General features: G+C 37.3%; 1 protein-coding gene across 5 annotated transcripts in view; it reads left to right on the top strand.

Annotated features, from left to right (window-relative positions):
- SCAF8 (SR-related CTD associated factor 8) overlaps positions 1-12,570 on the top strand; it is a 138,987-nt gene that overhangs the window by 59,320 nt on the left and 67,097 nt on the right. For all 5 annotated transcript variants that reach the window (XM_046669292.1, XM_046669294.1, XM_046669293.1 and 2 more), the window contains 7 exons: positions 483-676; positions 2,144-2,244; positions 4,790-4,903; positions 6,483-6,639; positions 8,550-8,683; positions 10,491-10,635; positions 12,092-12,160. In XM_046669292.1, coding sequence (XP_046525248.1) covers positions 483-676; positions 2,144-2,244; positions 4,790-4,903; positions 6,483-6,639; positions 8,550-8,683; positions 10,491-10,635; positions 12,092-12,160 — 914 coding nt within the window. The remainder of the gene's footprint in view (positions 1-482; positions 677-2,143; positions 2,245-4,789; positions 4,904-6,482; positions 6,640-8,549; positions 8,684-10,490; positions 10,636-12,091; positions 12,161-12,570) is intronic.

Raw genomic sequence — 12,570 nt, 5'->3', positions numbered from 1 at the left:
CCACAACTAAAATGTACAATTATCTACTGGGGGGATTTGGGGAGAAACAGCAGAAAATAAAAAAGATTGGCAACAGTTAGCTCAGGTGCCAATCTTTAAAAAAAAAAAAAGAATGTAACATTTTCGTATCCTAAAGGATCTTTTTATTTTCTTGTCTTTCATCCCTGTTCTTGATTCTTGTTTGAAAAATAAGTTGGAAGACGCGACACTAAGAGAAAGTGAGGCCCTTAATAGAATCTCATTTTCCTCTTCTTTCTTGTGGTTGTGAATACTCACCCACACTCAATAAGAATCATTGCAGACAAACGTCTGTGACTATTGTGGACCTAAGCAGTACATAGATTTGGGAAAATGCATGTTTGATACTTCATTATCCTGAAACATTTTTTAAGAGGTAGCTAAATATAAGATGACCTTTTTTGTTTTCCCCCCTCACCTAGAATGGGAAATTTGATAGAGGAATAATGTTATTGTTTTTGTAGATCACCAAGAAAACGAAGGTCCAGGTCACGATCTGGCTCTCGAAAGCGCAAACACAGAAAGCGCTCACGCTCACGCTCAAGAGAGAGGAAGAGGAAGTCATCACGCTCATACTCGAGTGAGAGGAGAGCCAGAGAGAGGGAGAAAGAGCGACAGAAGAAGGGGTTACCTCCAATTAGATCTAAAACATTAAGTGGTAAGTGATGACTTTCACAGAGCTTTGGCTTCAATAAATATTAAGAAGATTATCTGCTGCAAAGTCTTTCAACCTTATTTTTAGACTAAGTTGTTGAAAACTGGTTTGGTAAATGAGTAATTTTATCCTTGGATTTTGTAATGTGATAGAGGAGGAAAGAAAAAGGAAGAGTGGTTCCACTCCATACTCAGGTCATTGAGAGAGGCTGGTGAATGCTATACTGTTGGCTTTGAAGATGGAGGTTGGGATCATGAGCCAAGGAATGTAGACAGCTTGTAGAAGCTAGCAAAGGCAAGGAAACCAGTTTTCCCCTAGAGCCTCCAGAAGGACTGCAGCCTCCTTGACCCATTTTAGACCTCCAGAACTGTAAGAGAGTACATTTTCGTGTTTTCAGCTACTAAGCTTGTGGTGTTTTGTTACAGAAGCAAAAGAAAGCTAATACATTGCCCCTTGAGACTTCAGTTGAGTGTTGAGTTATGTATGCTTAAGGTGAGACTGCATGAGAAAAAGAACAGTTACCAGGGATCTGTTAGCTGGACGGTTCCTAAAGCTCACACAGGTCTGGAAGACATTAGAGTTCTGAGTCCCCAGAGTCAAGAGATCTGATTGAAAACTCGCATTCAGTAAAGATCTCGCAGTGGCCACTTCTTAGGCTGATGTGGAGTCAGCTCTGGAGTAAAAGCTTGCTCTCGGCCTGCCCTGTTAGAGATCAAAGGTAATCAAAAAGCTGGAAACATTTTTTTAAGTGACAGTGACATAAATCCAAATGTTTTGAAACTCTGCAAATATATCAGCTGTAATTATTTTTAAAGTAAGTGCCCTCAGGAAAAGGAAATGTTCACAGAGGCATGAACAGCACAGGTAAAAGTAGGCAAGATGTGGCCTGTGTAGCGTTTGTTTAGTAAAGGGAGGTGGCTTCCAACGGTTAAGTACCTGTAAGCCTTTCATGATAACAAGAAATTCTGATGTAGCCTTTTCTTCTTTGTATCCTTAAAGACAAGACACTGTTTTCAGATTTAGCTGTTGATTAGGGAGAATCCACTTAAACATTTCAGAACAGAAAGATATTTAAAAGGTGCACAGGGAGGATTGCGGTGAAAAGTGATTTTGAAACTTTCTTACACATTAGAATCACCTATGGAATTTTAAAACTCCCATTTCCCAGTTTGTCATACCCCATACCGTTGGTCATCTTTTAGAGTGGGACCCAGGTATCCACATGACTCAGGCATGCAGCCCAGCTTGAGAACAAGTGACGTGCAAGAGGTTGCCTTTTAGAGGCAATGGATACCTAGGAGTGTAGTTGATTTTAAACATAACAGAAAAAAATGGCAATTAACAGATATTTTAATAACAAATACACTATCTTAAGTTTTCGTCCGTTGTTGTTAGTGCCCTTTCCCTCAGGCACTCGGAAGAGGTAACTGTGTCTGCAATTTAGGTCGCTTGTTTCTTATGTCTCGACAGTGTGTAGTACTACTCTGTGGGTTGGTCAGGTGGACAAGAAGGCAACGCAGCAAGATTTAACCAACCTGTTTGAAGAGTTTGGACAAATTGAATCCATTAATGTAAGTATTAGTTCTTAAACAATAGTTTAAGGTTAAAAAGAAAAAGTAGGGGATGTTCACTCATACAGAGACTCACCTTGGTTCCTAGTTAGCCCAGGAGTATCTGCCTTTAATAATGCCCATCTTTATAAGGATTGTTTGACTTGAATCATTTCTGTATTCTTGTTTATTCTCTTGCTGTTTATCTCCTTGTGTAATTAATTTTTTTTCCAGTGGAATCCTAACAAAATATTTGGGATTTCATAGCAGTGTAGCATTTGATTCCTAAAAGCATCAAATGTTTGAGTTATCAGGAACCTTATATGTGTTCTAGTTTAATTCCTTTTTTCTTTTTTTAATGAAAATGAGGAAACTGAGTTCCACAGAATTGTAATCACGTGCACATGAGTACATCGGTAATGGTGGAGATGCGACTGGACTTGGGCCTTGTCTTTTGCCAGCCTTCCCCACTCCCGGCCCCTAAGCAAACCCTAGGCCAGAAAACCTGTGTGGCCGGAACATCTCCGATTAACTTGAACATAGCTCTCTCACTCTTTAACCTGAACATAGCTCTCTCACTCTTTAACTTGAACATAGCTCTCTCGCTCTTTAGCCTGATTCTTTCAGTGGTTTTGCCCCATTCAGTCTCCTCCTTCGAGTATTTTCTTCCTCTCAAGGGCTGTTTTTTTCCTTGGGGCCAAAACTAAGTAATGAAATATTTTGCAGTCATTTGTTTGAGGAAACTTGTAATGTATTAACCCTCTGACTTTCTTCACTGTTGTTGTACTTTCATGGTCTGTTGGACCTTTATCGTTATTTACTGGGTAATTGGCTGGTTTTTAGATCCCAGCATTCCTTATAGTGCCACACGTGACTTTGCTGTATTCATAACGGCACTCTTCCTGTGAATTGTTGGACCATTTTGTATGTTACTTTCAACGACATGTGACCTTGCCGGCTCCTCACAAGAATCTGGTTAAGTCATTGAAATTTCCTTATTTTGCCATTGAGAAAACTAAGTGATTTGCCTGAGTTGCACAGATAATAAGTAGATTTGGTTGACTGTCTACACCATGCGACGGCTGTAGGTTCTCTTGCCCTTTGTCTTTTAAAATTTCGCCTGTCAAAATGTAGCTGTCTTTTAGAGTCCATGATCATATAACCTCTGAATTTCCCCTGCTCTTAAACTAGTGGTTCTCGGCTGTAGCTGAGATATCAGAAATGTGTTGGTATTTGAAAAAATAGAAGTGCCCTTGATCAGTGTCTTTAGATTCTTATCACAATGCCACAGCTGCATGGGTGATTCCCATGCAGAGCCGGGATCACTGCTCTGATCCTGAATCCACCTGGCAGTCTGGATTTGCACGTTGGTGTGACATTTGTGGCCTTTCTTGTCCCACAGTCATTTGGGCATAGTCTGCCTTGTCTCCCTCCTCTTTTACGTCACCTTGTAAGAGCATAGTACTTACAGACGATGGGCACTAAATTAGGTACTGAAGTGTGCTAAATGGCTAGTGGTAAAATCCGGGATTTGAAAAATTGATGGAAGATTTATAAACCTTTTACTTGGTCACTTTAGGGGAGTATGAGGACTGAGGAAAGTCCATTAGATTTTGCACTTAGTAGGTCATTAGTGAGCTTGAAAAAAATGCTTTCAGTGGGTTGGTAAGGAGTTGGATCTACATTGCAAGAGATGGAAGGACTGTGTAAGGGGTCGAGATAGACTTATCTTTTGAGAAGTTTGGTATTAAAGTGACAGTATATCGAAGTGGTAGCAAGACTGAGGGAAAGGTTTTTATTTTTATTTTTTGACAAATAGAACTTATTACATATTGAGTAAAAATAAAGTGATAGAATGCCTTTTTTGTTCTTCAAAAAGAGACTGAAATGCTCTGTATTTTTCTGAATTAATATATTAAGGATAATTTTATGAGCTGGTAGTCTGTAGAATAGAGAAATGCTTTATAAATAAAACTCAGATACTTACAGTGAGGCTGTTTTCCTATTCATGTTAAAACTTTTGTCCAGAAGCACTTGGACAAAAGTCAGTTTTATAAAATTGAAAAATTTTAGCTTTATCATTTGTTGTAGATTATAGATTTTATATTAAGGATAAGATACTTCCCCAAAGCAAAAGTCCTTCTCACGTTGCTCAGTAGAATATTTGGAAAAATTCAAATACTACTGTGAATAAATTGTATGCCTTCAAGTATGTTGGCCATACAATATTATTATCCTTTTATCTGGTAGTATTATTATGTATGTCTTTATACATTTTTTTGTTTTAATAGTTATTGTGTATTAAAAAATTTTAATTGACATATGATATTCAAGATTTCGCATATATTGTGGCTTAGAATGAGACCCAACTAGGCTTTGAATTTTATCTTCTTTTTTAAATTAAGTAATTGTATGTGAATTGTGCCACTAAACAGATAGCTAGAGGAAAAAGGGACAACAATTCCATATTAGTTAGTAGTCAATGTTCTGTTTCCTTAAAACCCTAAAATGCTGGAATGAATTGCCCTCCTTATAACTCTTTCTAAAGAAGACTTTTTTTTAATAGATGATTCCTCCCAGGGGCTGTGCTTATGTCTGCATGGTTCATCGACAAGACGCATTTCGGGCTCTTCAGAAACTTAGTTCTGGATCATATAAAATTGGGTCCAAGGTCATTAAGGTGAGATTGGGGGTGGGGGGCATCACATGCTCTTATTTTATTGGATTATTAGTATGTTCCTGTATTTAATTCATCTTCTTTTTTAATGTTATGGGCAAACCTTGACAGAAATTTATTATTTCAGTATTGTTTAATTATAGAATTAAATATAGATAAAACAGTCACCAAAATGTTAGTCATATGATTCTTTGAAATCACACATTCGCAATTCTCTTAGTCAACCAGGGTCCCTTTTTTTCTATTATTTATTCTTTTTTTTTTTTTTTTTTGTGAGGAGATTGGTCCTGAGCTAACAGGGCACTATTTTATGACAACTTTTTCATTTTTAGAAGTTTGTCTTTCATTCACTTCTTCCTCCCGTGTTTTCTAATCATACCCCTTAATTATGTTATTAATTTCTCCTTTTTAACATCTTGTCTTACACAACGCAGGCCCTTGTGAAGGGTTTATTTTTTAAGTATATTTTAATTTTCCTCTTAGTTTTTAAACTGAGTGTTTATTACATATTTTTCTGTTTTTTCCCTTTCTTTCTTTCTTTTCTTTTCTTTTTTCTTTTTTTGGTGAGGAAGATTGGCCCTGAGCCAAGATCTGTGCCAGTCTTCCTCTATTTTATACATGGGTTGCCGCCACAGCATGGCCGCTGACAGGTGGTGTAGGCCTCTGCCCAGGAACTGAACCTGGGCCGCTGAAGCAGAGTGTGCCAAACTTAACCACTAGGCCACAGGGCAGGCCCTTTTTGCTTATTTTTTCTGTCTTTACTTCTTGTGACTAATTTACATTTCATTTCTGCTATTTGGAGATAATTTATTCCATGAGTTTCTGCAAGTGAATTAAAAGCTTTAAAATAACTACTTTCTTAGAGGGAGTTAACATGCCCATGCTTTGTCATTTCATGGCAGAGAGTTTCTCTCTGCAAACTAAAGTGTCAGTGGTCTCCTCTTTCCTGGAGTACAAAGATTTTCTTTAAATTATAATAGCTATTCTAATTATTCTAATGTAGGAGACATTTTTATAGTAAAAAGAAGATTTGGATTGTTTCTGGAAATATGTTTTTTAAAATTACAGTAAGAAGTGGAAATAAATCCCATATTATAAAGACCATTGCTATCTAATGCAGGTTTTATTTAAAAAAAAAAGACAGAAAATACATGGAAAAAGTTTTCTTGGCTACTGTTATTCTTCTAGCCATGATGCTTTGCCTGTCCAACTGAATTTTTTTTTTTTGCTGAGGAAGATTAGCCCTGATCTAATATCTGTTGCCACCAATCTTCCTCTTTTTTTTGGTTGGGAAGATTAGCCTTGAGCTAACATCTGTGCCCGTCTTCCTCCACTTTATATGTGGGTTGCCACAACAGTGTGGCTGACAGGTGGTGAAGATCTGCACGTAGGATCCGAACCTGTGAACCTGGGCTGCCAAAGCAGAGCGCGCTGAGCTTAACCACTACACCATGCGGCAGGCTCCCCAACTGATTTTTAAAACTAATTTTATTTGTGCACATTGTTTCCATATAATTTTGAACACTGTACCTTATTTTTGCAGTATGCGTGAGCTTTCTTTTTTTCCTCTCATTCCTGATAGATTGCTTGGGCTCTCAACAAAGGTGTAAAAACAGAATATAAGCAGTTCTGGGATGTGGATCTTGGAGTTACATACATACCATGGGAAAAGGTTAAAGTGGATGACTTGGAAGGTTTTGCAGAAGGAGGCATGATTGACCAGGAAACTGTAAATACTGGTGAGAACCCTAAGGATGGTTTTATTGTTAAAAAGTACACTTAAAAGGTTGTAATTGATAATAGTTTTGCATGATAGGGTGAATTGTGTTTATTTTATTTCCTGGATTCTTCCCTCAAAAAAGAGAAAAATGAAATACTACTGTTCTCAGTGTATATGTTTAATAGGTACTATTTCGTAAGTGTTAGAGTATAGATAGTGTTTGAGAAGTCTATAAATGTAGCATTTTTCATGTATGTCTTTTTAAAAGTTTTGCTCTTTAAGAGAGTTGTGTATATGGAGGCTTTTTGAAACTCAGTATTTCAGTTCCTTGAGTTTGAATGAGAATTGGGGACTTAGGAAGCTTCTTTGAAAATTTCCTAGATTATTTTGATTAGTATCCATGTTTATAGTGGCAAGAATCAAATTTTAGTTTAGAGAGCTGTAGTTGAGATTTGTGCGGTTGTAGAATGCTGATAACCAAATGATCATCTGGCCTGTTCTTTTTAAAAACGTGTTTTTTTATTCTTAAAAATTCCAGTTATAAATTCACAAAATGATTTGCAATTATAACCAGTAAGAAATCTTAAAATGGATGCTTGGAAAAGAATTGGAATATGATATATGTCTTATTTCTTTGCATTTTAGCTGTTTTACCAAAATTAGCTAATTTTCATAATATTTTCCTTCTCAGGCTCAATGCACACGTTTTCAAACTGTTTCAGTAGTTTTCTAATTGTCAGTCTCTTTTTTTCTTGATAAATATTCCTCCAGAATATTTATTCATTCGGTAAATATTTTTGTTCCTGCTGTGTGCCAGGCATACTTTTAGGAACTGGGATGATAGTGGTGAGACAGATAGACAGAAATCTTTCCTCTCATGGAGTACATACACATTGTAGTAGAGGAGTTGACAACCTGGAGCCCACGGGCCAAATCTTGCTGGCAGCCAGTTCTGTAAATAAAGTTGCATTGAAAGACAGCCATGCTCACTTGTGTATACCTACTGTATGTGATCTCTTTTCAACAGCAGTGGAGTGGTTGCGACAGAGAATATATAGCCCGCAAAGCTTAAAATACTTACTGTAGGATAAGTTTGTCAACCATGTTCTAGTGGGAAGAGAGAGAGTAAACATATAGATGAACTTGATAGTATTTCAGTGTTGATAAGTTCTGAGAAGAAAAAACGGGGGAGCTAGGCAGTACGGGTGCGGAGCTATTGCAGCTTGACGTGGTTGAAGATGACCTAATGGAGATGTGGAGATTTGAAGGGGTGAGGCGTGCAGCGATCTGGGGACAGAGCAGAGCGTTCCTTACAGAGGGAACAGCAGGTGCAAAATCTATTCCAAAATCATGAGACCCATGTGGCTTGAGCAAAGTTCGTGAGGAGTGAGTAGCAGGAGATGAATCCAGAGTGGTACAGAGGGGTGACGTCATGTAACGTCTTATTAGTCATTATAATGACTTTGATCTTCTCTCAGGGAGATAGAAAACCATTGGAGGAACCGTTAGGGCCTCTTTGTTCTATTCTTGCATAGCTGTATTGTCAGAAAGATTTTTCTGTATTGGGTTAATACTTGCCTTGTTGGTCTTCCCTTGTCTCTTGTGACAAAATATAGAATAAGGTTGGCTCCTCTTATATCAGACAGCCTCTGAGATATATATCTATTATATCCCTTCCAAGTGTTTTCTCTAGACGAAATATTTTAGTGTCTTTCCTTTGTGTTTCGTGTCATGCTTCTTCGGACTCCTTAGTATGCTAATCAGATTCATCTGGGCAAAACCTTCGTTGACACCTACAGTTGTGGTCACATCTTAAAGATGTGCCAAGGTAGATGAAGGACTAGTCAGACATGAAATAAATGTATACGTAGAAATAAAATGAAAAGTCACACTTACCCAGAGGAAATCAATTTCAAATATTTTGTTTAGAGTGGGAAACTGTGAAAAGCTCAGAACCCGTTAAAGAGACGGTGCAGACAACTCAGAGCCCACCTCCAGTTGAAAAGGAGACAGTGGTCACAACCCAGGCAGAGGTTTTCCCTCCACCTGTTGCTATGTTACAGGTTAGTGCTGGGTGTTTTTGTTATTGTTTAATGTGTCATTTTACGTTTCTGTTTTTATTCATGTACTTACTTTCTAAAACTTGGAGGAAATTGCCCAAAACAGAATAAATTTGAGTTTAAACATTTTTGAAAAAATTTTTTTGGAAATGGTATCTTTTAATATTTACATGTTTGTTTATTGAACGGATCAGTTGCCTGCTCTGTGACGCTCACTGTTGTAGGCACCTGGGATAGGGGTACATCAGTGGAAAACACACACACACATACCTGCCCTGTATGGAGCATTTGCTCTCAACAGGGGAGACAGGAAGCAGACAGTAAGTGTATGAGCTACTGTGGAAGGGAAAAGGCAGTAGACCGATGATCAGGAGGGCCTGGGTAGGTGCTTACAATTTTAAATAAAATGGTCAGGGTGGGCTTAATTGAGAATGTGACATTTGAACAACAACTTAACGTTACTGAGGAATTAACCATGTGGCTGTCTGAGGAAGAGCATCCCAGGCAGAGGGAATGAGCAGCGCAGAGGCCCTAGGCCAGGAGCATGCTGGGGTGTTCCAGCAAGTGGGCTAGAGTAGAGTGAGGGAGAGGGAGCTGAGTGGAAGGGAGGCTCCCAGAAGGACTTCAGTTTTCAGTCTGAGATGGGGAGACGTTGGAGGCTTTTGAAGAAAGGAGTGACTTGATCTGGCTTACAGTTTTAAAAGGTGGCCCTGGCTGCTATTTTGAGAGTAGATTAGCGTGCATTGTTAGAAACAGGGAGACCCATTAAAAGACAAATGCCAGCAGTCAGGATGAGACGATGGTGGCTCAGACCAGGCTGACAGCAGTGGAGGGGAGGAGAGTGATCAGATCCCAGGTGTATTTTGAAGGTACATCCGTTGGGACTTTGTGGCATGATTGGATTTGAGTTGTGAGAAAGAGCAGAGGGAAGGTTTTTGGTCTGAGAAATTGGAAAGATAGAGTTACCATTATCTGAGAGTGGGAAAGACCAGGAAGAGTTATTTTGGGAAGGACAGTTGGGAGCTCAGTCTTATGCATGGGAAGCTCGCAGTGACTTTCAGACAATGAAGTTGAATTGTTGAATAGACCATTGACGTATTGTGAAATTTAGGAGAGAAGTACAGCCATAGTGCAGATAAATATTTGGAAATTACTTTACCTAGAATGAGTAAAAGATATTTTTATGCTAGGAGTAGAAAATAAATTTATGAGAAATTCCAGCCATTTTAAACCTGTTATTACATGCTTCCTAATGATGGTTAGGTTGCCTAACATAGCTAGGTATTACGAACTTACTGGGAGATGGCAGTTCAAAATTAAGCATGATATTCACTCCAGTCACGTGCTGCGTAACAACATTTTGGTCAACAGCGGACTGCATATACGATAGTGGTCCCATAGGACTGGAACCATATAGCCTAGGTGTGTAGTAGACTATAGCATCTAGGTTTATGTAAGTACGCTCTATGATGTTCGCATGATGATACTGCCTAACAACGCCAGGATGTATCCTACTCAAGTGATGCATGACTGCATCCAAGTCGATGCCCATTACTTCACATCAGTTGAACGTAAGATAGGTTTCACAGTCTCCATGTATACTCCATTGAATAATACTGCCTTGCTTTTACCCCAGGTAGGCTCACTTACAGGTATACAAAAAGGGAAAAATATGAAACAACATAATATAGTGGTATTTGTTACCTTTGTAAAAAAGAAATAGAGATAATTTACCTCTAGTTGTTCTAAGATATAATCATTGCAGATGGATAAAATGACTTACGGACTTTTTATTTTCTATCCACAAAAGATTCCAGTAGCACCAGCCGTGCCTACAGTTAGTTTAGTTCCACCAGCATTTCCTGTGTCAATGCCCGTTCCTCCTCCTGGATTCAGTCCAATTCCTCCACCTCCTTTTCTGCGAGCAAGTTTTAACCCTTCGCAACCACCTCCTGGTAAGGAGTTTTCATTTTATTATTTGAATTCCACTTAGAATGTCATTTAAATTGTTCTTTTGCAGGTTAAAAAGCTGTAGAGTGGTAAACCTTAGCATACATCCACATCACTTGGAGGGTATGTTAAAGCACGGAGTTCTGGGCCCAGCCTCCTCCTCCTTCAGTCAGACTGAGGTGGAGCAAGACCACTTCGCAGCTGATGCAGATGGTTGGAGGGCCACACCTAAAAAACACCGACAGAGAAAAGAAAAAATCATTGAAATGCCCTTACAATTTATGTTGAAGCTTTTACATCAGAGTTCTATATATTATCACCCATTCATCAGAAAGTATGCATTAAATTATATAGATTGTCCCTCCTAAAAGTTACTAGGTTTCCATTTTGACATTAGAAGTTATAATATATCTTAGAAATGTTGATGGAATTCGTAATACTTTTTTTGACCTAATAAATAGTTGATAAATGAACATTCCTTGAATCAGTGTTTCTACGTAAAAACTATAGATTACTTAAACAGCACACATCGATTAAATATAAGTAATTGTTTACATAGCTTAGAGCTTTAGTATTAGGCCATGGGTGCTGAGAAGGATGGGGAGACGTACGAGAGATCACATGATGTATAGTTTTTCAGAACTATTTTTCTTTTTCTTTATACTTCCTGAATTACTTGCATATTATAAGCAAAGTACTTGGATTTCTGAAATTTAACTCCTTAGCCATTGAATACAGGTCCTAAAAACTGTCAACAAGGCCAAAAAGTAAATTCCTCATTTGAGAATGGTTATAATTTATTTATCATGTAACATAAACTTTTAAAATTATAGTTTAATACTTAATTTGAAATTGATGCAGATTTTAATGAGAATTTTAGCCTTTTTATATTTTAAATATTAGAAAATTACTCTAGTCAAATATCTGTGATTTGAAAATTATAAATTTTTTCTTCATATTTAAAATCATAAAAACAATATTAAATTGAACATTTGTTTCAGTGTTCAAAGCATAGTGTAGTAATATCCAAGGTTAATGAAAATACTCTGATCTGGCAAGTAAACAGGATATATATTAAAGAAATACAATAGCTTGTTTTCCAGATGACATTATTGCGTATGTTTATCAGCAGCTTCAAGTGTTTAACTCTCCATGCAGTTACCATGCTAATAGAAAACAGGTTGCCTGGCTTGTATTAATCTTTTGATTCTATAAACAAGTGAGTAAATAGGATGCGCTCATGATAAGGATCTCTATGCTTTACTTAGATTACTAAGGATCAAATAAAGTAGTGTATATGAAAACAGTTTTTTAAATGGAAAATATATTCGCAAATATGAAGTCATAGTATTGAAAGACTATTTTAAGAATGTACAGTTTCATTTATAGCTACTGAAATCTTTGCTTTAAAAGAAGTAACTTTCTTATGCTATTTTCTTTTTGGTCTTTTTTTCCATGTAGGTTTCATGCCACCTCCAGTTCCACCACCTGTTGTACCACCACCTACTATTCCACCAGTAGTACCAACATGTGAGTTTCTTACTTTTAGAACTTTCTTTATTCACGGTAGTTTTAATATGTCAGTTCTCATTCTTGTGAATTATTGTTAATTTTTTTATTATGAAAGTTTGCAGACAAATGCATTTGTTTTGTTGAATGATTTCTAAAAAAATAAACAGTATCATATGGCAGTCAGTTGTATTTAGATTTGCTCTATTTTCTCAAAATATCTTTTTATCGATTTATTTTAGTCAAAATTCAAAGTAGGATCCTCACATTATATTTGTATGTTTTTTGTTTTGTATATTAAATGTCTTAATCTCGAGCCCAGACCTCCCTTCCTGTTTTTATCCTTCATGTCTTTGCCTTGTTGAAGAAACAGTTTGCTTCTATATGCGAGATCCCAAGTAATGGATGTGTGTTTTTGCTTCTTTGCGGTA

The sequence above is a fragment of the Equus quagga genome, chromosome 8 (assembly GCF_021613505.1).
Source record: "Equus quagga isolate Etosha38 chromosome 8, UCLA_HA_Equagga_1.0, whole genome shotgun sequence".
In the NCBI taxonomy this organism is placed as follows: domain Eukaryota; kingdom Metazoa; phylum Chordata; class Mammalia; order Perissodactyla; family Equidae; genus Equus; species Equus quagga.
Note: the sequence above shows the minus strand (reverse complement) of the source record. Positions and strands in the feature narration are given on the sequence as shown.